At 55.3% G+C, this 27,848-nt stretch overlaps 1 protein-coding gene across 3 annotated transcripts; it reads right to left on the reverse strand.

The window, feature by feature from the left end:
- Positions 1–273: 273 nt before the first annotated feature.
- STRA6 (stimulated by retinoic acid 6) lies at positions 274–27,848 on the reverse strand. 3 transcript variants are annotated; one of them, XM_012728564.1, is made up of 19 exons: positions 27,843–27,848; positions 22,138–22,265; positions 16,461–16,527; positions 16,109–16,194; positions 14,929–15,068; positions 14,358–14,381; positions 14,042–14,208; positions 12,777–12,899; positions 10,580–10,647; positions 10,329–10,405; positions 10,009–10,070; positions 8,909–9,071; positions 5,551–5,626; positions 4,471–4,598; positions 3,003–3,120; positions 2,815–2,916; positions 1,978–2,141; positions 1,592–1,732; positions 274–1,078 (listed from the first exon to the last, which is right to left on the reverse strand). In XM_012728564.1, the coding sequence occupies exons 1-19, from the start codon at positions 27,846–27,848 to the stop codon at positions 915–917; spliced, it is 2,004 nt and encodes a 667-aa protein (XP_012584018.1). In that variant the 3' UTR covers positions 274–914. The 3 variants fall into 3 exon arrangements, with proteins under 3 accessions (XP_012584018.1, XP_012584019.1, XP_012584017.1); XM_012728565.1 differs by lacking the exon at positions 27,843–27,848 and having other exon boundaries at positions 14,929–15,041; positions 22,138–22,334; XM_012728563.1 differs by lacking the exon at positions 27,843–27,848 and having other exon boundaries at positions 22,138–22,334.

Consider the following 27,848-nt stretch of genomic DNA (forward strand, 5'->3'; position numbering starts at 1 on the left):
TTCCTGAAATTCTTCCTCCCCACACCTTGCCCACTTTTTAAGAGCCTGACTAAATCTTACTTCCAAAATCAGTGTCCACACCACTCAGAGTGCTATCACAGTGTCTCTTCTCTACCACCTAGAGGGGAGCAGCGATGAGGCCCCCACCCAGTGCTCAACCCAGCATGTGACCGGGCCCCCCCACCCCCACCCCAAGCCTCATGACATGTTGATTTACTAACCGTGTGGCCCATTTCCCTGTGACCCGCTCTCCAAGGAGGGCTGTTTCTCAAGGACAAGTTTATTACGGGGAATACACTAACCTCTTTCATAATATCTAAAGACATACCAACTACAAAAATATCTGGCTCTCAAGTGTGGGCAGCTCAGTGTGGGGCCTGGTTTGAGCTGGGACTTTGCTGCTGGTGGGAGCACAGAGCCGCCTTGCAGGCCACGAGGTGGGGGTGGGAAGTGGAGAGGAGAGACAGAAACCCTGGAGCTGGTCCTGGGTGGTGAGGCTAAGGCTGGGAGTTGGGGGGTGGGTTAGGCTGGAATCTGAGGCTTTCCCAGCCCCAATCACCTATCCAGCTCAGGAAAAGACTGCTGAGAGGCCTGGCAGCCAGCTTGGGGAGGGTGTGGCCCTCCTGGGCCGCAGGCCTCAACCGCTGATTGCTGTCTCCAGAGTCCTCAATTCCTGAGGCCCATGAGGCAGACTAGAGCATTCCCAAGGCTGGAGTATGGACACACCTCCACCCCAGCACAGTGACCCCTGGCTTCAGGAACTGAGTCCTGGGGCGCCAATCCTGGGCAAGCTATTGGCAGAGCTGGTGCTAAGCAGAGAGGCCACCATGTCTGGGGAGATCCTGGGAGAGCCAGGGAAGGAAAGCCCCCAGCGCAGATAAAGACAAGTGGCTGGGCCTTCAGCACCCTTAGGACTAGGCGCTGTTGGCCTGGGCATCTAACAGGGCCGGCTTCCGGAAGGCTTGCAGGGCCGGGTTGTGCAGCAGCGTGTAGGCCAGACCCCAGCGGGCCCTGCCTCGGTGGGCCCTGGGCCCAGCTGCCTTGGTGGCAGGGTCTTTCGTCTGCAGCAACAGCATTCCTGGAGGGAGAGACCTTTTGTGAGTCACTCAACAAACCCCTCAGCTAGACCCCTACCACCCAGACCTGAGTCTAAAAATCCCATGTGTAGTATGAGAAGTTGCTTATAGAGTTTGGGGAAAAGTGGGGCTATGGAGAGAGCTTTGCTCAGGATGTCATCTGCAGGTGGTAGACAGAGAGGGCAAGGATGAGGTCTGTTGCAGGGACAGGAGGCAGTGTCCTCTCCTTCCCGAGCAGTGGGAAAGTGGGGGACAGCAGAGTCCCCTAGAAAGACAGCAATTTACTTCTCTGTGGATGAGGGATGTGTGTCCACCCGTGAACAGAGAGAGAATACTATTATGGAAAAAGTGATCCTGAGACAGACCAGGAAAACTTTCACTTCCCACAGGCAGCCAAGAGAGGAAGGGAACATTTTCCTGGCATGGCCCCTGGCCCGTTGTATGTGGGGCAGGGGCAAGCCTCCTTCCTGGGAGGAGCTGGTTTCAGGGCTCCTGTCCCTGGCAGGAACACGCACCTTCTTCCTCCTCCAGTCTGGGGCCATCCTGGGGTGCCGCCGGGAGCTGGGGTCTCTGCAGGAGCAGGGTGCAGAAGGCGGTCACAGCTGGATGAGACTGGCTGACCTCGATCTTCAAGAAGTTGCAGTACGTGTGGTAACCTGGGGGTGGGAGGGGCAGTGCCGGGGAAGAGGACTGCTGGCAGGCGAGAGGCTCCAGGCTACCTCAACACACATCCAGGGCGCCCTGCACCCCCTGCTGTCAGCATGGGCAGTATACACAGGCACATGCTAGACACACTACCATGGCACATACTCCCACCCCTGGAACCAGGCACCCTCCGTGGGGTGCCAGGTTAGGGCAGGACAAACCCTCTGCCACTGAGCGGCCCTGCCCTGGACCTTACCAGGGTCAAGGGTGGCGGCTCTAGGGGGCAGCAAGCCGAGGTCCATCTGGCCCAGGTGGACAGCATTGTAGAGGGCAGACAGGAGCACCCGCCCAGCAGCCACCAAGGCACCCACCAGCACGTTGATGGGGAAGAGAAGGAAGGTGGTGGCGTAGAGCACTCGCCTGGGAAGAAGGAGAAGCTGAAGCCCACACAGAGCCCTCCGGGGCAGGACTCGGTGTTCACCGCTGCTGTGCATGCATTGAGTACCCACTGTTTACTGAGTGTACCTGTGTACCTGCCCTGTGCTCGGGCGCCTCCCTCACCCCACTCTCCCCACCACCACAGGGGACTGGCCATCTTCTTCCCTTCCGTAGAAGGGAAACTGAGGCTCAGAGAGCTTTGTGACTTCATTACAAATCTAAGGGTTTCGAGCTAGCCAGTGGCACAGTCTCTCCCTCTCTCCCGTGGGTCCTAACCCACTGACTCCTGGGGCCAAGTTTCTCTCATAGCCTTGCTATCTGACCGGAAACAGTATTTCTATCAACCTCCGTCCTGCAAAGGAAGAATCTGTGGTTTTGAGGGAACAGAGGCTCCAGGGGAGAGCACTGCTTGTCGCCAAAGCAGAAAGAGCTCATCAGGGTATTTCTGACTCTATGACAGATAAACAGAAGTATTTGGGAGTTGGTTGGGCCACTGCCCTCTCTCTCTGGAGACAAGGCAAGTTCTCTTCACTGCCTGCTGCTTTCCCTGAGAGAAAGGAAGAGATGGCAGTGGAGAGGTAAGCACACAAAAAGATAGAAGCTTGGAGAAGAGCCTGAGGGTCTGAGGGCGCCATGAGCCTGAAAACTGTCTCACCGATTGGTCAGCGCTGGGCGCCCATGGTGCGTGTCCAGGAAGACCCAGTGGGCTGCCGCGTTCTGCAGGATCACAACCAGGACCAAGGTCAGCCAGAAGGGCCTGCAGGCGGGGTGGGGTGGCCTTTATGTCAGTAGACCTCTGGGAAGGGGTCCCTGAGCCCTCGCTCGGTCCCTTGCCGCTCTTACCACGAGAACTCCAAGGATCGCAGGAGCAGGAGGCCCCTGCCATGAAGCATGGGCAGGAAGACCAAGAAGGCGAGGGCCATGCTCCCCAGGAAGAAGATGGTCTGCTGTACCAGGAGACCTGCCAGGGTCAGGGGGGGAGGGCACAGGCATCAGGCTCGGTGGGGCCCAGCCTGCCCCCAGCCCCCACTCCTGGAACCCAAAAGGGCTTTGGAGCTGGGTTGACCTGCCTTTTCATCCCTGCTGGGCCACTGCCTGCCTGAGAGGCAAAATGACTTTACCTTTGGGCTCTTGGTTTCTTCCCCTATAAAATGGGCCCCTACCTGGGGGAGCTGCTGTGACCAGCTAAAGAGATAATGTCTGGCCCTCCCTGGCGGTGCAACGGGTTAAAGCACAGAGTTATGAAGCTGTCCGCAGCTACTGCAGCACCAGTTCGATCCCCCGCCAGGGAGTTGATCTGCATGACGGGTGGACCTCTCCTGACCCGCCCGCTGCTCCCCTCAGCAGTGAGTTTCAGGCGATCTGCTTGTTCTGCTCCCCACTCTGTATCTGGTGAGTCCTCTCACCCCCTGCACCTCTGGCCTATATCCCATTCTGTGTGCATAAATAAATATTAAAAAAAAAGAGATAATGTCTAGGAGACTCCTTGGAAGCCACAGAGTACTCTGCAAATGTTATTTCTCCCCCAGTGCTCTTGAGTCGCTAGGGATAAGCCTGCTCATAAAGTGGATGTTTGCATTCCTACTGCTAGGGCCTGGCACAGGCAGGTGCTTGATGGCTGTCCATTGAAACAACCAGCTAATTGTTTACCTGGGATAATGTACACAGAAGGGCTTCAGTGGTATAAAGTTTACTAAGATGAGGAATTACCACTTCTAGTAATTCCTCTAAGCACTAATCCCCCTTCTCCTCCCCTGCAGAAGCGAACCGCAGAGAAGGAAAGCAGCCTTGCTTTAGCAACACTGGCCCCAACCCCTTCCCACTCGAGAAGTCTTTACTCACTGCAGGGCCCAAGGGGAAAATCTGGAGTGGGAAGGGGTCCTAGAAGTTAAATAGTCCAAGGGGCCCTGGAGGTTAACTTAGTCAAACTCCCTGAGGGCAGGACCCCCTTTTCAGTTCCCAACAATGACCATGACTCTGCTTGCATACCCCTGGTGACAGGGATCTCATCATCTCTCCTACACAGCAGGAATGTGCTGCAGGAATTTCCCACCCTCCAGCCCTGGGCCCACGTGCTACGTAAATACCCGGTGGCTCCCAGGTCCAAGCTTTCTTAGGGGTCTGCTTCTCTCACCAGAGTGAGCTGGCTGAGGGTAAAGAAGGCTAGGTGGACCCCCCTATTGTTCTTTCCCAAAGACTGATGCAGCAGACACCCAGGGCCAGCCAAAACCTGCTGGGCATTCTCCCCTCCCCCACTGGGGCCTCATCTTGGGTCAGTTGAGGCCCGGGGTGGTGGATAAGGGGTGCTCACCGAGGCAGGTAAATGCAGTCTGGTATGCGCTGAAGCTCATCCAACAGAAGATGGCGTGGCGGGAGGGGTGGAGGCTCTGGGGACCCAGGGCCAGGGCAGCCCCGCGGTGCAGAGCCTGAAGGTTGGTCCTGGGTGGGGGTGAGGGAGGTAGGGACTTCAGGGAGCAACACACACCCCAAATTCCTCCTCTGGACCAACCTCTGCCTGAACTCCCAGTCTCGGTGCAACCCACAGCCCTGGGCAGAGGAAGTCCAGTGGAGGCCACTAACCCAACCTGGGGTCCAGAGGGGGCTTCCAGAAGAGGTGATGCTCCAGCAGTCTCAAAGGGCAACAAAGAGTAAGATGAAAGGGAGGGTGGGGTGGGGGAGGAATCACAGAGCCCGTCAGGCAGCAGACTCAATCTGAGCCTCATCAGCCCTGTGAGAAACAGTAGTAGGAAAAGGAAGAACCAGACAGCCGGGGCAGGACAGCCCCTCAGCGCCCAGGTTCCAGGTGGGTAGACGCTTGGGGGCCTAGAATAGCAACTGAAGCAGGAACCCTGAGGTGCAGCAAAAGCACAGTGAATGTGAACCAGTTCTCTGGCATTGTTAAGTGCCTGGATGTGCTCTTCACACCCACCCTATTCTCTTCTAGATCCTTCTTTTCCTCTTCGCTCACAATTCCTGGGCACTTCTTATCACTCATCACAGATGACAAGCACCGCAGTTTGGCATTCTGCCTCACAAATAATGTCTTAAGCACAGCCAGGACCTTCCTCTCCTGCACTGGCACATGTCAGGTTAAGCCTCACTAGCTCCTGCTGCTTTCTCCTTCCTACATCTTCCATTCCCAGAGTACCAGCTTTCCCAGGGCCCCCCACCAGTCCAGGTGACCCCTCGTGTTTCAGGAGCATCAGTCATGCCCTGTGTCACAGATTCTCCCGCCAGGCCTCCCCTTCTCCACCCCCCACCCAGCAGGGCCTGCAGAAACCTCCCTACCTCCAGTGCCAGACTCTGCCCTACCTCCAGACCCCTGGTTCAGGGTCCCCCAGGACTCCCCTCTTCCCACAGCTGCACCGGGGAGTCTGAGTCCGCCACTAACCTGTGTGTCACCAGCGAGCGGATCAGCACGAGGAAGGTGAGTGAGCAAGACAGGGCCAAGGCAGAGACGTAGCAAACTGGAGGGGCAGAGAGGGAACAAGGTGAGAGACTAGAGCCTGCAGGGACTCCCGGGAGCCCCCAAACCCTGCCTGGTGGTAGTTACCCTGACCCACATCCGGGAGCAGAGACCTCTTGCCACAATCCCTAGATCTTAAACCCAGTGTGCCATTGACAGCCTTGGCTATTTTATTCTGTTAGGTGACATACGATGGGCAGGGTGAGGAGAAGACACCACAGAGGCTGCAGACCCTGCCCTCATGGCCTGCTCTTGTGCTTCTGTTAGGATTCCCTGTGAGAGACTCCATCCAGCCTGGCATCTGCCCTCTCCGCCTCCACCTCTTAGGCATGTGAACTTGGGCGAGGGGCATTCCTCTCCTTAGCCTCAGCTTGCTCATCCGGGCTCTCTGCTAGGCTGGCTGTCTTCCAGCACATGAGCCATCGAGCCCCATCTGTACCCAGGTGGCCTCTGTCCAGGTAACAGAGGATGTGCAGGCACATCAGTGTGGTCTGAGTCCATCAGAATATGGGAGGTGGTCACTGCTACCCATCTGGACATTGCTTCCCCTTCACCCTCTTCAGTGCCCACAGATCATAACTTCTCAGCAGCCAGGGGACAATGCAGTATCTGCTCTGACCAAGCCTGGGTATTTAAGCAGAGCAGGGGCAAAGGGAACACCCTCCCACTCTGCACCCAGCCTCACTCTGCATCCTCACAGATGCCACAGGAGAGGCTCCAGGTCCACCTGAGGAAGTGACTATGGGCAGGAAGTGGTGCGGGGGGCTGTGCACTCATCTCCAAGCAGACCCAAGCTGGGCCCCATTCCTGCACCTGAACTCCTCTGCGAGTGGGGGAGGTATTCCTGGGGGCTGTGTTCCCCCACCCTTCTCCAGAGACTCAGGAGGGGAGCAAACACATAGCCACAGGGACTGGAGTATTGGCACACAATAGGGTCACTTGGAGCTATTAGAACCTCCCATGGCCCAGGCTGCACCCCAGGTCAACAGAATAAAATTTGCTGGGCATGGGATCCTGCCCTTACCTTTGCTGAAAGTACACTCAGTGATTATAGCGTGCAGTGAAGGTCAAGGCCATTGGCCCAGGGGCTTTTAGAGGCAGAACCTGATCTTATTTCAACCAGCAGCTGCTTGAAATCAACCAACTGGTCACATATTGCTTGTCTATGCCAGTATTTCTCTAACTTAAGCTTGCATTAGCATCCCTGAAGAGAGGGCGCATGTCCAGTGGTAGAGGTAGGGGCCCCACTCTCAGGGGTCTACCATTCTGAATAGGGCTTGAGCATTGGGATTTTAAGAGTTACCAGATACTTGCACCCCCATGTTTATTGCTGCTTTATTTACAATTGGAAAGACATGGAAACAACCCAAATGTCCAAAATATGACTGGATTCAAAAGATGTGGTACATATACACAATGGAATATTACTCAGCAACCAAAAAAACAAACAAAAAAACAAACACATGCCTTTTGCAGCAACATGGATGGAGCCAGAAGGGATCATGCTTAGTGAAATAAGCCAGAAAGAAAAGGAAAAATACCAGATGGTTTCACTTATAGCAGAAGCATAAAGGACCAGGAGGAAAATAATAATAATAATGAACAGCTATAGACCAGAGACATTTTATGGGGTTGGAATGGGGAATGGGATCAAAAATGGGGGTGGGGAGAAGTGCCCTGGACTATGGTGATGACACACGGGTGGTTTGGTAATAGGAAGCCCACGGGGATTACAACTGAGATGGAAAAAGGCACAAAATGATGTAAAAATAACCTATTACATTATTAAAAAAAAAAAAGTTACCAGATGCTTCCCAGTCACAGCAGGGTTGCTACAGAAACCTAGGGCCTATGTCTGTCCATGGCTCACTGCTCCAGTGGCAGAAGGGGACAACATTGTTCAGAATTCTTCTGAACAGTGAAGAACAGAAAGCACTGGGTGGGCACAGACAGCTCCATCCTGCTCCATCTGCTCTTCCAGAGCACCACGCCAGCAAAGGTGTGTTCTAGGTTGCATTTCCATGGAAGTAAGGAGCCTACCCGTGGGCCCACCCAGGTAAATGCATAGGTGAATGCAGTGAAAAGGGCTAACAATTCCTGGGGCCCTGTTTGGCTCCCCTTCCCCAAGCCCCCTCCCCACCCAGGGTGTCAAAGGCAAAGATACATCTGTAGTTTCAGCAGCTGTATTGCAGGGAGGGCAATAGAGTGAAATGAAATAGAGTGGAATGACCTTGCCCAAGGTCGCCAGTTTGTGAAGAAACAAGAATTCTAATCTACTCTGCCTGACTCAGTCTAGGATTTCTATGACTGACACCTGGCTTATGCTTCTCGGGAAGCCCTCAAACAGGCTTCCAGAACTCAGAAAACTTTAGGTACCTTCACTAAGAACAGAGCAAGAGCCCGAAGCTCAGATCTAATCTCAGTTCTTCCCTTGGCTTGCTGAATTGACATGGGCACATCTCAATCTACCTGGGCCTCAGTTGTCCCCTTCTGTAAAGTGGGAGAATAAACACAGTTCTGTTTGGCCCCTGCATCCAAGAAGAAGCCAAATGGGAGCATTTGCTCTTGGGAACTACAGTATGTGGATATAAGTGTCAGGCGTGATGCCGAGAATGAGTCCAATGTCCCAGACATGTTGAGTCCTGTATCGGGCCTTAAATTCCTGCTCTGTGAGACTGAAGCTATGCTGCTGACCCAACAGGGCTGCTGAGAGTGAGGCCGGAGCTTGGATGTGAGCTGACAAGAGCCGTGGCTGCTTCTGCCTGTGGCTGAGCTCACAGCCAACTTGGAAAACCTTCCTGGAGGTATCATTTTCAGCCCACCCAGAAGCTGTCACCTGTCCAGTTTGGAGGACTTGGCCACAGTTTCAGGGAAGCTTCTGGTATGGGAACGGAGATTCTTGGAAAGGCGATGGAAGTGGGGGAGTCACACATCTCTGCCCACCCACCACACCCTGCCTGTCTCTATGCCTGGCACGTGTGGTTGGTGGGAACAGCCACGGAGCAGCTCCGCCTCCACCTGCCAGGCCAGCAGCCTAAGCGCCAACCACCTCATGTTACTCCTCAGAATGCTCACACCAGCCTGGCATTCCTGAGTCAGAGGGTGTAGGCCTTTGACTCCTGGCCACTGGGCTCTGTCTGGGGAGTGTCAGGAATCCATGCCTGGGGACCTGGCAAGGGTGAGGGGGGTCTGGGGGAGGTACCAGCCAAGTGACAAGGCACAGCCAGGCTGGCGCTGGCATGGATGCTTGGCTGTGCCAGTCCTCAGGGACTCCCGGACTTACCTTCCAGAGCCCACAAGTGGTGTCTCACCAGCTCCACCACCTCCTGCCTGTCATCCGACAGCACGATGCCAAAGCCGGCCAGCATGTAGGACACGTCCGTGCTGATGCCCGCCCTCACCTTGTGGATGGTGGGCACGACCCCCACCAGCAGCAGCAGGGCCACCTGCAAGGGCACCAGGATGAGGGCGCCAGGGCCAGGGAGTGCTCACACCAGGTATTCCCATCCCGGGAGAAGTGGCTTCCAGGGTAATGGGGAGGCCTCAGGGGAGAAAGAACGACCACACACACGGGCTGCCTCTGCATGCCGTCCCCTTTGCGAGTCTGCTCTGCCCCTAACGCAGCCGCCTCATGCCCGAGCACGTCAGGGGTGGGTTAGTCTTACTGCCCGCGGCCACCAGGCCTGGACTGGGGTGGACCTGCAGGTGTGGGACTCACAGGCCACTGAGATGCGCAGGAGGCACAACTGTGCTGCAGAGTGCTATCAAATACCTGCCTCAACTCCAGGAAACAAAGTTCTCAGCATTTCCACGTTGGGGAAAGCAAATGACCTATGTTAGACGGACTGTGATTCACATTTTGACTACCTTGGGACATTCGATGCAGAATACTGACCAAGTCAAATTCACCTCTCTGAGCCTCGACGTCCCGCACTTGTAAAATGGAGCGAAGCCATGATACCAACCAGGGTTTTGTTTTGTTGTTAGTTGTTGTTGTTGAAGGGAGATGGAGGTGGTGGGGGATTTATGCAACATATATTAAATCTTCCCAGCTACCTAAAGAGGAAAGTAATTGTATTTCCTCTGTTTCACAGCTGAGCTGATGGGTTCAGAGATGTTGAGTAACTTGCCCAGCATCACAGCAGGTAAGTAATGGAGTTAGGACTTAAGTGCATGTTTATGTGACTCAAAACTCCTACTTGGACTCTCTACAAGCCCAGCAAAAGTTTACACTCCTTCCCTTTTGAGTGGGTCAACTTCCCAAGATGGCCAGAAGCAACTGTGTGGATTGTGACTGGAGCCATTGGAGAGCTGAGTGGTCCTGGGCTTGTGAACAGCAAGCAGGAGTTGAGAGGTAAATGTCACTATGGAGGCAGGACATACCTGGTAAACGGCCGTGCCTGTCAGGGTGGCTGAAAGGACCAGCTTCAGGGGCAGTCGGAATCCTGCATTCCCCAAAAGGAGGGTGCATGTGAGTGCCAGCACTGCCCAGGTCCAGAGCACCCCTCTTTCCCAAGAGACCCAGGAAAAGGCTCAGAAGCCCTAGGCCAGGCCAGGGGCTTCCTCTTGTCCAGAGCTGGGGGTTCTTCTGGACGACAGGGTTAAGAGGGGCGCAGAACAGAAGCTGGTCTTCCACCGTGATGGTTCTGCACAATGGGGGCGGGCGGCATGTGTCACCCCGTCGCCAGTTCCCCACCTCTTACCTTGCTGTGGAGTGTAGAGATAATGTCTGAAGCGGATCCAAGCGCAGGACAGGAAGCCTTGCTTGGAACTGGGGGAGCTGGAGGAGGACCCAGGCAGGAGGGGCCCTTAGGAGAAGCCCCTGCCCTGAGCCCCAGTCATAGTTTGGCTGGTTGCTCATCGCTGCCCCACCATGCTGCCCAGAGCCAGCCCCCTAACCAGCCAGCCCACCCAACCCGTCCACTGCCCGCCGAGGCCATGCCTACGACCTCACCTGCTTCCCAGCTTCTTCCGGCAAAGGAGGGTCCTCAGATATTCCTCAGAGTAGCTACTCTGCAGCCCCTGTGGAGGCAGACAGACCAATGGACAAGCTGCTGAGACCGGCCTTGAGCCATCCCTGGCACCCTGGCTCAGGGTACACAGTGGGCACCCAGCAGGTGCCCTGTAAACATTCAGGGTGAGTATAGGCGCGAGTATGGACCAACACATGAGAATGAGGCCTGCGCCCCCAAAGCTGCCCTGTTCTCCAGTACCAATATAAGGCCAGTCAGTGCCCTATCTAAGACAGTGCTGGGAAGTTCCTCCTACAGTCTAACTCCAACTCGTCTTGCTTTAGCTGGTCACATGTCATCACTGCTTCTCCCCTGCCCTGCGGTCTGTTATCTGAGACTGAGACTGAGTAAAGGAATGCCTATGGCCCGAGCACATGCAGCCAGGACACAAGAAGGGCTCCCAGGTCAGATCCTCAGGCCTCTACTCCTACTCAAGGGAGATCACAGGGAGACCAGATTTGTCGAAGCCACATCCCAGGACTTAAGCTGCCTGCCAAGAGGCCCATGGGAAGATGGGTGGGCCCCTGTATTGGTCATTAGGAGAGTGTAGGACCTCAGATCCTGTTGCCATGGCAACCTGGGGATCTAGGGCAGGGGTGGGTCAGCTCAGTACTTGACTGTGTCCTCTGAGCCTTAAACCTCTTTGCCCAAGGGCCAGAGAGGATTTTCTTTCTCTAAAGACTTCTCTGGAAAGAGTGAGGCAGAAAAAAATTTCTGCAATAAAGGAACAGGATGAGGGTGCGGGCAGGGTAGAGACCTGACAGGTGCACTGTGTATTCTGGGCAGCTATTCTCCACTTTTGAGCCAGATGTAAAATGAAGGGGGACACAGTCTCCCCCAGAGGAGCATGGGAATGAGGAGGGCAGCAGTCTGAGAATCCTACCACCGAAAGCCAGGGACAGGTGGGTACCAGAACCCCCTAGCCTCTCCAGGCCTACTCCTCCCTGGAGGTGGGGATCACTCTCCCCCTGGCTTCGGCCCCAGTTCCTCTCCTGCGCTCCAGGCCTGAAATCCACCTGCCTTCTAGCCCCTTCAAGGCTACACACATGCACACACGTGGTCCCTGCACGCCCGCCCTAATCTAGGTTCCAGATTCCACAGTGCACCTCTACCTGCCATCTGTCCTAGAGGCCAGTCTCCAAACCTTTTCTCCTCCCCGTCTGAAGAGGAACCAGCTCTTTGCCTCTGCATCATTCTTGCTTCTGTGTCTCTTGAATTTGGGGTCCCCTGGAACAGTCCATGCTTCCTCCTCTCTCACCCAGAAGACTACTTACCCACCTCCACCTGTACTCCCATGGTTTGGGCTGAGTCCCTGGTGCATTTTCACATGGCACTGTAAATATTTTTGCTGCATCCTGTTCCCCCAGAAACCTGGCAGCTCCTGGGGGTCAAACCTGGGGCAGTTGGATCTAGGTCCCTTGCACCCAGCCCAGGCCTGGGACACGTAAGTGCTTAGATGGCACCTCAATAAGCTTGCCAGATCTTGTAGGAATTCTCTCTGACCATGAAGTATTTATCCGCCTACCTACCCGTCTATCCAAAACTCCAGAAATATGTGTTGTCTATTATATGCTGCGACCTGCCCAGGGTCACACATCAGATATGAAGAAAACAGAGATAACCCAGTTCTGCCTCACGCTCTTTCCTATGCCTGCACTATATTCTCTCCTTACTCCAGGACCTCCTTGTCTTTTATGCCCCCCAGTCTGCCTCCTCCAGGAAGCCCTCCTGACTGCTTCTGCTCTCCCAGCCCTCCCCTTTATCTGATTTCATCTGACTTATAGCTGATCTATAATGCAGCGCTAACCCAAGTGCTTCCTGAATCATTTCAGCAACTACAGAGCTCCTAGTACACGAGGCTCCTGGCCTGGCCCATTTCTCCAATTTCAGTGTTTTAGAAACAGAGCTATGAACTCCTGCCAGATGCTATCTCCTGGCCCATTTCTCCTCTGCCACATTCTTCTGTTCACACAGCTAGGTACCTGGGTGTACACACCCTAGCGCTTGCCCTGGAAGGGAGGACTGACCAGCCGCTCCATGCCCGCTTTATACTACGAATGCCCACGGGGACCCACTGACGCGGGCGAGTCCAGCGTCTTGGGCTCTGAATAGGCGCCCAGCCCAGCCCTGCCCCTTTACCTTAGAGCCTGCGCCTGTCCTGTGGTTGAGGCTCCTCACCATCTGCACTGGGTACCAAAGGCTCAGGAATCCGAGACCCAGGAGGAGAGGCAGGGAAGCCAGCAGGGAGTAGTACTTATAGATCTGGATGAACAGACACCAGGTGCAGCTGCCTTCTGCACTCCTTCCCCAAACCGGAGCGGGATGCTACCCCTTCCCACCTCACATGGGGTCCCGAAGGTGACCTAGGTGCCCTGGAGAGACTGGCTCTGTTGCCCCCAACCCACTGGCTCCTGGACTGTCATGCCCCTTAGAGGCCAAAGAGGGAGACTATGTGATTTCCTCCTGCCTGCCCCAAGGGCCTAAAATGGGGAGTGCACCCACTTGCTGTGTCCCTATATTCCTACTGCTTTGGAGACCCCTAATTTTGTCTATGCACAGCCTGTAGCCTGGGCATCGGCGAAGTATGTGTCCTGCCTCCCCAGGCTGGACCTTTCTATATTCATTCATTCATCCGTTACCTCAATATGTTTCCATTGAGAGATTAGTATGTACCAGTCCCTGTACCCAAAACAAGTCCCTGCACCCAAAGAAACCAGCTAGTCTCCCTGTCTCCTGGGAGGGGTTGGTATTGCCAGCTCCATTTACCGGGGGGGCTGAGTTACAGCGGATGTGCACACCTGCTTGCTTATTTTATTGTGTCTCCCCTCCCGGAATGACAGCTCTTGGGATACCGAGGACTTTGTTTGTCTTTCCACAGTTGTATTCTAGTGCCTGGAGCTGTCTCTGGTACAAAGAGTGTGCTTCAAATGTTTGATGAATGAGTAAGTGAATGAAGGAAGCTGGACTCAAACCCAGGTTGCCGGAGTCTAAAGACTACACTTCCACCCTTGGCGCGGCCCAGGTAGCTTTACTCATGTGCAGCAGACTGCGGGCCAGGTTCTAGGGTTCTGGACTTCTCTTTTGAGCCTTCTGAGACCTCTTCCGCCTCCCTGCTCACGTCCTTTGTTGCGCTTCACGGTCACAGGGAAGGCAGGGGACTCAGTTGTGGGTGTCTGCAGGACTCCTCTTCCTCTTTCCTGCCTGCTTGCCTCTCCCTGACCCCGTCTGGACAGGAAGGTCCTGGGGGGAGGGGCCGCTTCCTCATCTGTCCCACAGAGGGGCGTGCTTGGATGGGGTGCAATGGGAATGGAATCACAGGTACCAAGGAGGGCCTTGGGGACCCCCGGCGGCTTGTCCAGGCACCTGTGTCCCTCCACCCTGGGCTGTTGGGAGTCTGTGGTTACCTGTGGTGCCTGGGGACACTCTACTCTCTGCCAGACCTGGACCCCGAAGTGAGCCCAGGCTAAGGCGCTGCCCAGCAGGTGTGCAACTCCGTGCCTGACCGTGGCACAGGCGGCCAGGGGGTAGTACAGGGCAGGGTAGTAGAGCAGGGCCACCAGCTTCCAGGCCGCTGAAAATCAGACAGGCAGAGTGAAACGGGGCCCCCGGGGGGCCCGGGGGCAGCCCACACAGGACTCTCTCCATCTCCCAGGAACCTCAGCTGGTTCAGTGCACAACAGCCCAGGTTTAAGATCCAGACTCTGATCTTGGGCAAGTTACCTCTTGGAGCTTCCTTTTCCCCATCTGTAAAATGGACACAATAGCAGCGTATCAGCAAAGACAGATGGGACGCCCGTGTAGCCCAGCCCAGCACCTCTTCGGCACGCCGGAGAGTAGCTGCTGCTTTACCAGCCCCATGGGCAGCCCTGTCACGTGGGGCTAACACTCGTCTGAGTCACCATGAGGACTGAATGGCCTCGGTGGCCCCTGTTGATGGCAGCTGTCCTTGTTCTCAACAGCTCCGAGAGCCCAGCTCAGCGCTCAAGAGCCTTCTTGGCCCCTCCCCATCTTCCTTTTCACACAAGGCTGAGCTACCTGGAGGACTCACAAGCTCCCTCTTTCCTAGGAGTGGGGCTAGCACAAAAAAAAGTACTGACCTGAGCAGGGAGCTGGGGCCAACAGAGAGGTGGTTTCAGGTGGGGTGGCAGGGCAGCAGTGAGGCTAATGGCACAACCCCTTCTCGGGGGTGGTTCACGATAGGGGACAGGGAGCTGCTTGGCACACCCTGCTACCCTGGGTTGGCTCCCCCATTGCATCACTGCAGCCCCAGGGCCTCAACTGCACTGGGTACCTCGGTTGGGTGGTGACACCAGTGTCAGGAAGGGCAGCGGGTCCTCGTCAGGGAGCAGCAGGCACAGGGAGCTGAAGAGGACCATGAAGACAGCGGTGGGCACTGCACGGGGCCTGTCCCCAGCCAAGAAGTCCACAGGGCTGGTGCAGAGGACAGAAGAGAATCCCTCAGGCCCCCTTACCACCCAAATGCCATGTCCCATGAACTGGAGCTGTGGAGTGAGTTCCACTTTCCAGGCAAGGCAATGGAGCCCCTTGACTCACTCATTCCACAAATATTTGTGCACTGAGTCCTTACCGAGTTCTTCATTCAGTCCCACCAATACCCACATGGCAGGAACAAGCCTAAGCACTGCTCCCTCCACCACCCTGGAAGCGCCAGGAAGTAGCCGCCTCCACACTAATGGGTCTGTCTGGGCTGGCAGAGCTTCAGAGAGCCTGCAGGGTCACAACATCCTTTTGCAATGGCTGCTGCTCTGGCCTGGGTGTATCCTCAGGGCAGAGGGCAGAGGGCAGATGGCGGGCACAGCCATCCCATCCCAGGCATGGCCCTCAGGACTCCACACACTCAGACCCTCTGCTTCTGCGCCCAGCCTGCCCTTCTGCCCTGAGAGCCCAGCCTGCCTCCCCAGATCCACCCCCAGCCGGACCAGCTTCTTCTCTACCACCCAGAGTGTCAGTCTCCTTCCCCAGAAAGGTCAGGCACACTTGGGATGCCAGGATGTCTACAGTAGGGCTCTACCTGCCTCACCCAGCCCTTCTGTCTGTCCACACAAGCCTGCCCAGCCCCAATCCTCAGGGTCTTCCCCACACCCAGCTCTAGGGTGACAAGTCTAAAGCCAGCTACAGGCCAGTTCTTTATAAATCTACCTGGTGCATCATGGCCCCCTGGGCATCCTCAAGGGAAACGGGGGGGCATGATGGCACAGGTGGTCACGGCTTGTCCAAAGGGGCGTCCTGTGAGTTGGGTTCTGTTGGTCTTTATCTCCTGAATAGGAACTGAGCCCCTCTCCCTCCCTCTGGGGCCCCCACCAGACCTGGAGAGCTGAGTGGAGGTGGTGGTGGTGGGGTTGCCGCTGAGGCCCAAGCTGGTTTCTAGCTACTTAACAAACCGCCACCTTCCTGGAGTGGCCCTGACAGCTGGGTCCCCTGAGAGGGTGTGCCCAGGCCACAGCACCCACCTGGGCAATCCGGGCCTGCCGTGCCCACAATGGGGCCAGAGCCGGCGGCGCTGCTGTAGCATGGCCAGCAGCAGTGACACGAGCACCTACAGGGACAACACAGAGGAGGGGCTGGGGTGTCCAGGCCTTGCCCAAGGCGCTGAGTGTGGGGCTGTGGATGCAATTCCCAGGATGCCTCCCACCGCCATTGCACACTCATGCATGCTGCATCCTAGTTTGGGTCCCTGCCCTGGGAGCACCCCCAGACACCCCCGCCCAGATTTGGGGCTCTTAGTCCCCCTTCACCAGCCCCAGCAAGAAACTGAGCCCCCCTGCTCAGGAGGCGGTAGCTCACAAGTCAGTTTGGACTCACAGACAGCACGGCCAGGCAGGCATGGAGGATGCTGGGTGGCACACTGGGGTGGCAGGCGGGCACCATTCTGCAGAATAGTTAAAAGCTGGGTCAGGCCTGTGTAGGGATTCCCCTGGGGGGTCAGACCTGTGTAGGGACTCTCCTGGGGGGGGGGTCAGACCTGTGTAGGGACTTCCCTGGGGACCCCATACCTGGATTTCAAGTTGTCTACACTGGCATTTTACCCACCACCTCTTTTTATCCTCTGATCTCTCCTACCCAAGCTTGCCCAGCTCTGTCCTCTTAGGGTCATTCTCGGGCTCTCATGCCCCTGTTGTGTGCTGGCCCACACTAAGCACTGAGGGAACAGGAATAAAGGAGACAGAGGACTTCTGGGGAAACACATGGGAAAAACAAATGGGTCGGCTCAGCTTGAACCCTTCCTCTTTTTCACCCATCCCCTTCCCATCCTTGAAGACCCACTTATCTCTCCCTCCTCCAGGAAGACTTCCTGATTGCCCCATGCCCCACAGATCTCTCCTTCTTAGAACTGAGGTAGGCATTTGACCAAGTCAAGAAATCCAGTGTTTGGGCCTATGATTCACGCACTAGTCTGAATTCTGTCTGTTTCTCCCTTCTTTTTCTGTTTCCCTTTTCTAAACAGCTACCCCGTACAGCTGGGCAGTTTCCACACTGCACAAGGATGCCTGACCAAGAGGATGAGTGTGGTCTGAAATCCAGGCCACACTCCTTTTTTCTAATTACCAGGGACTCAATGGCCTGGCAGAGATGCTGCTATCATCATAACAGAGATTAAAAATAATTTTGATGAGGACAATTAGGGCCTCAACAAGCCAAGACTGGACCTGAAACTGGGAGAGTAGGAAAGAATGGGTCCATGGGGAAGGGTAGACTTCTCACCCACTCTCCTGAGCACCCTCCTGCTATGTGGAAAAGAGGAAGCCCAAGGCGCCTGGGATCCTACGCTAGGACTATTCAGGAAATCCCAGGAGGTGAGCAGCAAGGAAGGCCCTGGTTCCTGGGGTTTGTCCTTGGGCTGAGGGCAGAATAAAACTTTCTTCCCATGGATGGAGCTGGGCGGAGAGTGGGGCTCAGGGAAGGCAGGCCCCGTGCAGCCCCGAGAGTTCAGAGCCCCTGCTCCATGCCTGTTCAGCCTGCACGCCTCTCTGCCTCAGCCCTATTCTACCCTGTACCCTGCACCCAGCCAGGTGGGTCTCAGCACACTGTCCCTGGAGCAAGTGGGAGCCACCCCACACCATGGATTCAGGGTTCTGTCTGGGGGAACCTCAGGTCTCTTCTGTACTAACCAGGTTCCCTCACCTGTCCCTTAGCTCAGTTTGACTGAAGCTCATAGAACCTCACTGTTGATCTGAGCATCAGAAATTGACTGACCAAGGATTTGGCTGATGGGCCCACATGTGTGCTGTGGGGCAGATGAAATGCAGGTACAGAAAACACACCTCAGGGAAGGTGGGGATCTTGACCCTCCAAGAGATACAAGGAGATGCCGGAGCATTCAGGAGTAACAGACACCTCACAGAGGTGAGGTGGTATCGCTTTGTGGTTTTGATCTGCATTTTCCTGATAACAAGAGATGATGGCCTCTGTCACGTGCCCATTGGCCATCTGTGTGTCTGTAGTAAAACATCTGTTCAGAGCCTCTGCCCATGTATTAATTGGGTTTTTTGGGTTTTTGTCATTGAGTTGTATGAGTTCTTTATACATTTCGGGTGAAACAAGTGTTGGAGAAAAGGGAACCCTCTTATCCTGATGGTGGGAATGAAAATTAGTGCTGCCACTATGAAAACAGTATAAAGATGCTTCAAAACCTGATGAATAGAGGGCTCAGTGGATTAAAGCACAACACTGTGAAGCTATCGGCAGCCATGAGTTTGATCCCTGACCAGGGAGGTGGCCCACATGGCACAGCAGACCTCTCCTGACCTGTCTGCTGCTCCCCTCAGCAGTGTATCTCAGTACAGCTGCCTGTTCTGCTCCCCACTCTGTCTCTGGTGAATCCTCTCACCCCCGACCTCTGGCCTATACCCCAATTCTTGTATGCATAAATAACTAAACCTTTTTTTTTTTAATGATGAATAAAAATACCACATGGTCCAGTTACTCCACTCCTGAGTATTTATCTGAAGGACACTAAAACACTAACTCAAAAAGAGACAGGCGTCCCTATGTTCATTGTGGCGTTATTTGCAATTGCAAGACAAGGAGACAGCCCACACAGCCACTGATGAATGGGTGGAGAAAGAAGAGGTGGCATTTGTGCACAATGAAATCCCCACAACCAGCAAAAGGTGAAATCTTGTCATCTGTGACAACATGGATGCACCTTACAGGCTTATGCTAAGCAAAATAAGTCAGATGGGTGAAAGACACTTGTCTTTCTGTATGATTTCATTCACATGTGGAGTAGAAAGAGGCAACTCAAGCAAACAAGCAGAACAAAAGAGAAACAAATTTAGGTACAGAGAACAGAAAGCTGGTTACCAGAGTGGGAAGGGGCCGGTGGGAAGTTGGTGGGGGGCTCACCGGGAGTGCAATGGGCACAGAGGCATCAGCTCTGTGGTGAGGGATGGAAAGGAGACTTTTGTGAAGCTCGTGCTGTAGTGGACACAGATGCCCAATGAAACCAGGACTGCCACCTCAATAAAAAAATTGATGTAAAAAAAAGAAAAGGATGCAGAGGAGAGAGAGAAACTTGGAGTAAGGTATCGGAGGGGGTGTGGTTGGATGTGGGTCTAAGATGGTTTATATTGCTTTAGGCAAAGGAGGGAGAGGGTGTCCCAGGCAGGCAGAGATGCTGGAGGAGGCAGGCAGTAGAGACTGTGATAGGGCTGGGTAAGGCATTTAGTTGGAGTGTGGGTTACAGTAAGCCTGGGAGGCACTGGGGGTTGGCAGGGCCCCCCACCTTTGAGCAGGACAATGTCCTGGTTGTATATTTCCATAGCTAAGTTTGAATAACAATGGCAAACAGCAGTAACTATCTAAGTATTTACTAAACATTCCTAAGCACCAGGTTGTTGTTTGTTTTGTGCATTAACTTGGTTAGTAGCACTTAAGTGACTGGTGCTGTTATTATCCCTTTAGTGTGGACAAGGGGACCAAGACTCAGAAAGGCTAAAGCTCTTGCCCAACTCACACAACTAGTCGTGAAGCAGTCAGGAGTTGAATGGAGCCAGGGAGTGGGGAAGTAAGGAGCTCGTGCAGGGAGATATTAAGTTGAACCATATGAAACAGTCACGTCTGTGCAGCCGAAGCCGTCAGTTGCTGCAGACTGAAGTGCGGCTGTTCTCAGAGGTACCTAGGAGGGAGCATGGGCTTGCTTGATGTGTAGGAGCAGAGGGAAAGGGAGTTTCCAGGATGATTGTAGGTTTCTGGGCCTCATTCCAAGAGGAGGGATGTAGCCTCAGGAAGTCTGACTGGGTCGTGAACCTCCGGGACAGAGGCTTATGGTGTAGTGAGGATACTGAGGAAGGGGAGGGGCGAGACAACTGGTTCTAGAAGTTTGGCTCCAGCAGGAGTCTATGAAAAGCCCTGTCCAGAGGGCACGGAAGAGCATCTCCTTGAGTGAGTGAAAGCCTGCCCATCTGGAGTGGGGGCTCTGGCCTGTGGTCCCCAGGGAGGGGGGGAGCTCTGTTTCCTGACACATTCCCCATCCTATAATGGGACCTGCAAGCATACATGGTGAGGGGGACAGAGGGAAGCCTCCCAGGAGCCCTTTGAAGTAGTGGGGGGGGGCACGCTGGATGACTGCCACAGGCTCAATGGTGCCCCCAGACTAACTGGGAAGCTCAGCACTGATGCGGGTAGAATACACAGGGTCACATGCCAGGCTGGCACAAAACCTGGTTAGAGGAGCTTCTGGAGTAGGAAAGAGCTAGTTGGATTTGCACAGATCAATCCTATGTTCCAGCAGACTCATGCCCAACCTCTTCAACTGGGTCCTGGCACCAAGGGTGACCTGGGTAAGTTGTGGCTAGGTGAATGAGCCTAGCCCAGCCCATCACCAGTGCCCAGCTGCCCCCACTCCAGCCTGCCTGGGCACACTGATAGGCAGGGAACCCTACAGTCCAGAGCTCCTCAAATCTTTGCTGCACCAGGGAGAGGTAAGCCCAAGTTCACCTCCTTGAGATTCCCCTGAGAACCAGCTTCCTGCTCCTACCTTTTGGTGCGGAGAGGCTGAGGCAGCTGGACTTAGTTTGGCTAAGTAGAGTCCAACAATCCACCTTATCCTTCCCTGAAGTAGAAGGGAACTGCAAATTCTAGATGTCACCCACATTCGAGGCAATATTCCTCATCACCCAGACCCTGCCACTCCCCCGCTGTACCCAAACACCTTCTCTAAATATCCAAGCCACAGGTCTGGCTGCTGGCCCAGCCAATACCCAGGCCCTGAGACTCAGATGCCCAAGGACACAGGTTCAGACTCAGGTCAGGGTCTGTGTCCTCTTGGGGTTCCTGGACCCCGCCCAGCTCTGCAGTTCCTTTCATCCATACATAAACAGCCAGGCAGACAGGGCCCAGATTCTCAAGGCCAGCCAGGGAAGGGGAGGAGGGGCACACCCTCTCAGCCAGCAGGGCTACTTTCCAGGTGGTCAGAACCCCGAGTCTCTAAACAACAGCTCCTTCCCCCAGGCCTGGGTGGGGCCTCCCTCCCTGCTGGGTGACCCAAGCCTGGCCAGGCCACAGCCCCAGCCCCTGGGGAGACACGCAGCAATTTTCCCTCTGCAGTTTTGGTCGTTGATGGAGAACAGATGTGCACACATCTGGCTCCACGAGGCCCCCACCTCCCAGCCCCCGCCTCACCTTTCTAGTTTCCTAAACCCTCAGATGGAGCAGGGAGGTGGAGGATGCTCCCTGCCCCCCAGGAGAAATAAGGGGAGGACTGGGCTCTGGGGCTCAGACAGGCAAGGAGTCCTTGGCAGCTGGTGGGCTCACAGAGAAGCACAGCTCCTCTGCCAGGGTACCCAGACTAAACAAAGATAGAAAGGGTCTGGACAAAGGCCGCTGTGGGCTGGGCAGAGGCTGCCTCCCTGCCCTTTGCGGGCGTGAGCACTCCTACTACGGAGAACAGACTTCATCTCAGGGAAACACTGAGTCCAACAAACACAACAGGGGCAGCTTTTTCCACAAAGGCTGTCCCCCACCCTCACCCTCACTGCCTTTCCTCCCGAAGCCTCCCCCTGCCCCACTGGCCAGCCCAGAGAACCAACACTTGCTAACAAAACCCCCAAATGTATACCAGCAGGACCAGTATAACCTCTGAGGGCAGGCCCAGCTCCCCTCAACCACTCACCAGCATCCTCCATCCTGGCTGCAGGCCAGAATCACCCAGATGGCCTCTCTAGACTGGATCTGAATTACTAGGATGCAACACCTAAGAATATGCATTTTAAACACACCACACAGGTGTTTTTTAGATGAGCCTTTTTAAAAAGCTCAGATCCAGCACCTTACATATCTCAATTACAGGTCAAGAGCCATTGTTCTCATGTCACGGATGAAGAAATGGAAGCTCAGGGAGGTGGTAAGCAACGTGCCCAGGGTCACAGAGCATCAGTGAAGCCGAGAAAGCCCGTCTCAGTCACCCCCGCCGGGGCCTACCCCTACCCCGCCAGTGACCTCTGCCACAGCCTGCTAAGTAGACAGTTTCCAGACTCACTCTTCTGGCTGGAGCTCCTGGCCGCCGGGGGGCTCGTCGATGTACCAGCTGCCATAGGAATAGTCATCTGTGGCCCCGAAGGAGGAGGTCTGGTTCCCTGTTGCCCGGGACGACATTCTTCCACGCTGCTTCTCCTTTGACCCCCGACCAGAGAGAGAGGGAGAGGAAGAGAGAGAGAGAGAAACCACTACAGATGTGAAAAGAGGCTTGGGGGGGGGTTGTTAAAGAAAGAAAACCCAAACAAAGAACTGTTTCTCTAGAATCCTAAAGGTTACTTTCTTGCTTTTAGCTGTCTGGGAAAAGCCCGTCTTAGAGTGTGGGCCTGGGCAGCTGGCACAGGAGGAGGGGAAGGGCTTCTCATGTCCCCTCCCGTCCCTTCCCGCCCAGTCTCGCCCGATCCTGCAGGAGGGTTATCCCCTTGGGGAGAGTGCACCCCTCAGGGTCCCTGGGCTAGCACACCTGTCTGTCTGTGTGTCTGTCTGAGTGACCACCAGCTGACCTTTGCTCAAAAGACCATTTTAAAGGAAGGTTTGTCCAATCTGAGCTACCCACAAAGCCCCTTTTCCTTTCCTTTCCCCACACCCACCCAGATGGACCCACAGACACCCTCAAGGAAGGAACAGGGAGGAAGGCGCTGTAGAGATGAAAGGGTAGGCGGGCTCTAAAGGCTTAGAAACTCTGTGGCCCATCCTGCTCCGGCTGTCTGGGGTCCAGCCCGGTGCTCCCTCTTTGTTTAGATTCCCTTGAGACCTGTTGCCCCCCCAGTCCCCTCCCCCTTGCCCCAGCCTGCCTGTTGATGGTCCCTTTGGGCCGTAATGATGGGAGCACACCAAGTCCTGACAGAGCCCCCTGGGCAGGGCTATCCCTGTTCCCTCAGAGGCCTGAGCCAGAAGGGTGGGGCCAGACCCCCCCACCCACACCTGACTACCTGGCTACCCGCACATACCTGCCCCGGAGCGCCCACACTTTGCCCACCACATCGTGCCCCATTCAGTTTAGCAACCAAGGTGGTCACAGGTGCTGGGCTGGGACTGGAGGCAGGAGCCAGAGACTTCCATTCCTTCTCTTGGGTTTCCACGTGTCTCTCACTGGTTAAAACCTTTTTGTTTCTCCAACTTGATTTCACAAGGAGATAACTCACCCCCACAAGGCGGAAATTAGTCCTTTAAACACGAACCAGACCCGTAAGGACTCCGCCTTGCCTCCTGCTCCTGGAGTGTGGGATGAGGGTGAGGAGACAGGGCAGGGACTGGGGATCCTCTCTCTCCTCCCGCCCCTGAGAAGCTAGTTGTACCAGGCAGGCCCCCCACCCCCATCTCAGGCCCCAACCAGGAGACAAAGTCTCCAAAACCCCACAGAGAGCCTGGGCAGTGGGGTTACTCTGAGGTATTCTCCTTTGAAGACACATTCATTGACCACCTACTAAGCGCCAGCATTGTTCTGGGTCCTGGGACAAGAGTTCACGGCTGGGGGGTGGGGGGTAGGTGGACACAGACAAGTAGGCAAATAACCTTGAATCTGAGTGTCCAGGAGGGAAAAGCACAGAATGTCCAAATGTGTGCACCGTGGGGGATGGAGTTTGGTCAGCGGGAATAGGGGCATTCGTGGAGAAAGAAAGCTTTCATTTGAGTTCTGAAGCTGGGAACAGTCAGCTCAGCAGAAGGTGGGGTGTTAAGGGTGGGAGGGGGGTGAGGGGAAGTTTGTTTCCTACAAGAACAGCACAGGTGAGTCTCAGAGGGGGCAGAGCTTGAAATCAAGACTCCTCAACCCAAGCAGCCAGGCAGGTAGGGTCTTCCAGGACTATGGCCTCTGATGGTCTTGGCTCCTCCCCCACCTTCCCAAATGGTCCCTCTTTCAGGAAGAGGCTCTGCCCCCCTCCAACTCCCCCCCCACCCACACCCTCCCCAACTCAGAGAAGTCTGTGTCTAGTGACTCAGAGCTGAACCTGGACTTTATTTGATGTAATGCAGGAAACATAGCTGTCTGATCCCAGGGATTTGGGGTGAACCCTGTCTCCCAGGCCTGGCTGTAAGCTCCCTGAGGGCAGAACTCCACTTCTCCTTCAATCTCTCCCCCTGATGCACAGAGTCAGGAGGGTCAGAGGGACTTAAACAACTGGGGTTGGCAACGCATCACTTGTCTTTGAGACCATCGATCCTCCATGGGCCTGTCCCCTGAAGCCCAAGGTTGGGCCTTGTTTATTCCAGCCAGAGCCCTCCACCACAGCTGCAGAGCCCAGCATTCTCTCCCACTGCTCAGGAATCTCAGACCTGTAGTTTAGGGAACCACTGACTCTAATCTGAGTTTAAGGCCTCCTTGTGAGAGCTCTTGACAATGAGAGTCAAGTCTGAGGGGGAACTCATTTCCTCTCCAAGGCAGACTTGTCTCTGGAAGAAGCCTGAATCTGCCTCTTCAGCCCAGCCTGCTTGGTCATTCACTCATTCATTCATTCAACAAATATTAGTTGTAGGCCAGGCCAGGGTTTTCATGTTATGTGCCAGGCCAGGGTTTTCATGCTGAGTCTATAGCAACAAGCAGAATGGATATATAGTCCTGCCCCTCAGGGAACCTAACATGTAGTAGGGGGCAGGGCGTGTGGCAGGTGGAGACAGAAACATGTCATGAGTGCTGAGAAGGAAATTAAGGTCATGCAAGAGAAGAGAGACAGACAGACAGAAGTGGACTAGTGAAGGCTGGAGGGTCAGGGAAGTCCTTGCTGAGAAGATAATATTAAACAGAGACCTGAGGGGAGGAGGCTCCGTTCCTGGCCCCTAACTCCCATGCATCCTGCTTAGGGCCAGGAGGCTGGCTGGGTGGAAGCTCCATGGTTAGAGTGAACGCATGCTTGACTCAGGCTGGGGAGGGCACCCCACTTCTTAAGCCCAAAGTACCTCCTCAGCTTGGAGCTACAATAGCTTGGACTTTACCTGCAAACCGGGGTGAGGCTAGAGGGGTTAGGATGGTTGTCACCTGACCAGGGAACATATGGAGAAGAGAAAACCAGCAAGGAGGTCTCCTGAGGAATTTCTCTGAAGGCCTGGTGATTGTTCTCAGGGCCTGACCTCTGGAGTTGGCTCTACAGCAGCAGACCCACACCCAGAAGAGCTGAGACCAGCACCTGCCCTGAGGAAAGGAGTGGGGGAGAGCAAGGGACTTGGAAGAAAGATTGCAGAGGTTCAGGAAAGAGAAGTGGGGGCAGGGAGCCAGGAGGTGGCTGAGGAGGGGTGGGAGCTCCATGGCGGCCTGGTCGGAAACAGCAGCAAGAAGCAGATGTGAGTCCCTGAGGAAGGCTGAGGGGGGGAGCCTGAGGGGCAAGGACAGAGCAGGGCTGAGGCAGGACTGCCTAGTCGTGATGCATGTGGGGCCCCGTGGGAACACTCAGATAAGGGTGCTGGCAAAGCCCAGGGAGTAGCCCAGGCCAGCAGAGCCCCCAGAGGGGTCTAGGTTGGGGGGTGGCCAAGTCCCTGTCCTTGTGAGGAGGACCCCAAAAAGCTTCTGGGTTCTGAGCAGACAAAAGCCGTCTGCCATCTGGACCTGGCACGGAGCTTCCCTGCCCAGCTCCTCAGGCTGGAGCCGGCCTATGGAGGCCTCGGGACACAGCTTCCTTCCTCCCTCCCTGTGTTTTTGTTCAAGTTGATTAAATCTGAGGAATTTCTGTGTCCAGGAACAGAGGCCAGCGTGCATGCTTTCAGCAGCATGTGGTTATCAAAATCCTCAAAGGGCAAAGTGTTAAATATAAAGCCAGCTAACAGTGGACCCAAAAGAATGGGGAAGGCCAGCAGCATCTCCAAAAACCTCAGAACCGCACTCAGAAACACCCAAATCCCTCATGATCCCTCCAGAATTTTAGTAGCACTACACAAACTCTGGGATCTCAGTATCATCCCCATGAACCCTCAGAACTTCAGTAACACCAGAACCTGACCATATTCCAAGGACCCTCCAAACTCTGGCCAACTGAGCACACTTTGGGTCAAAACCATGGGAGCAACTGCAAAAGGCCCAGAGACACCCACTGTCCACCCACCTCCCAGCACAGTCCTTGGCTTTCTGAGTCCAAGTGCACCCACCCCCACAAAGTTCCTTAACATCCAAACCTCAGCGGCACAGCACAGCAAAGAATACCCTGGTGTCGTCTGGCCAGAGTTGGGGAATCACTGATGAGCCTGACTATGCAACCCGGCCTCTCTGTGAACCTGTGGATAAGAGGCCAAGACAGGTCAGCCCGGGCAGGCCAGCCCCCAGCTACAAAGCTCACTCACGTGTGCACGTATCCAACTGCCCCGGCATGCACTTGGGCATAATCCTGACTGCACGCCCCGGCGAGCCCACGCAGCAGACGAGAGGCAGTGACGCTGGCAGCTAAGCTCGCAGGGAGAGTGTGGATGGCTCTCTACCTCCCACCTCCCACGCCAGGCAGGAGAGGCAGAGGCATTGCCTGGCAGCCTTTTCTGGAATCCCATGCCCCCCTCACCAGTAATGCTACCATAGCCTGGGCCAGATTGTCTGATATGAGTGTGGACACTGGTGAGGAGCTGGGAGGCTGAGGATGTAGCTAACTGTTTTTAGGGAGCAGTTGGTTTTTCCCTCCAGAAGTTAGGCTAGAACTGTCTTGCAAGAGGGAAGGTAGGCAGGCTGATTTCAGCTCAGGACGAAGGTAACTTTCTGACTTCACAGAGTAGTGAGCCCCCCGTCCAGGCAGGCATTCAATAAGCTGCCGAGGGCCTCCTGCCCTCAGAGGAGAACACACTCCTCTCACCATGAAAGACTTGGATTTTCCCTCCCCAGAACATCACCCTCCCTGCGTCAGGGTCAGGCTCCTCAGGGTCAGGCTTGGAGCCGTGGGCTTCCTGCCGCCTCCTTCCTCAGGTTGTTTCCTGCAGACCACAGCAGCGCGGGGCTCTCTGTAGTCAAAGCCCTTTCGCCCTGTGCCTTTTGGGGCCCATACTAGCTCACCCGGCTTCCTGAGTACAGCCACTTGCTGGTCTCAGACCTCATCTCCCAGAATTATTCAACCTCCCACTCCTGCCCCCTCCTGCTTCCAGGTCTTTGTTTGTGCTCTGGCCCCCACCCCACCTTCATGCCTTCTCCCTGCTCCCCCAGCTGCTCCAGTCCTACCTGGCCTGCAGGACTTGACTCCAGCCCACTTCTGCCACGTGTTCTCTTGACCTCTCCCTCCTGGGCCTCTTCCTCTCCTTAGTGATCCCCCCAGAGACTTGTCCCTCCAGGCAGATAGGGTGCTCCCCAGTAGCTGGGGCCTCCTCCTCGGAGGGCCAGCACCTGCTCCCCCAGTGTCCTGAAGGGGGAGGGATGGCTGCTGGTGGGGTCACAGCAGTCGGACCAAGCAGCAACCTCAGCACCTGCTTTAAAAGGTGTTTCATCTCCTTCTCCGGAAAAGCAGCCCCCTCCTTCCCGCCAGCGCTGGCCCTGCCCCTCCTCCCGCCCCCCAAGCTTCCAGCCCATGATTTAGGGATCAGAGAAGCCCACCCCACCCCCACTTCTCCAGCTCAGCCCACAGCAGGGCTGGGGCCCCACACAACACACAGGACGGCTTGTCTCCGAGGAGCCTCTCCACCCCCAAACCATTTGCCAGAAACTTGATCTCCTTGGCCCTCAGAATCACCTCTCCAGAAGCCCGCATAGTGCTTTGAAGGCTGAGTTTCCCCAGCTGTGGCCCTGGACGGGCTCAGGAACCCCCCACCTACCCTCAT

The sequence above is a fragment of the Condylura cristata genome, unplaced genomic scaffold, assembly GCF_000260355.1.
Source record: "Condylura cristata isolate star-nosed mole 26May11 unplaced genomic scaffold, ConCri1.0 scaffold00023, whole genome shotgun sequence".
Lineage (NCBI taxonomy): Eukaryota > Metazoa > Chordata > Mammalia > Eulipotyphla > Talpidae > Condylura > Condylura cristata.

Bases quoted from the DNA above. Each gene is read 5' to 3' on its own strand.
- STRA6 (XM_012728564.1), bottom strand. The intron at 10,648-12,776 runs GTAAAGGGGCAG...CTGCCTCCACAG, and splicing joins GGACAGGCGCAGGCTCTAAG to GGGCTGCAGAGTAGCTACTC. The intron at 4,599-5,550 runs GTTAGTGGCGGA...ACCCCCACCCAG, and splicing joins CGCTCGCTGGTGACACACAG to GACCAACCTTCAGGCTCTGC.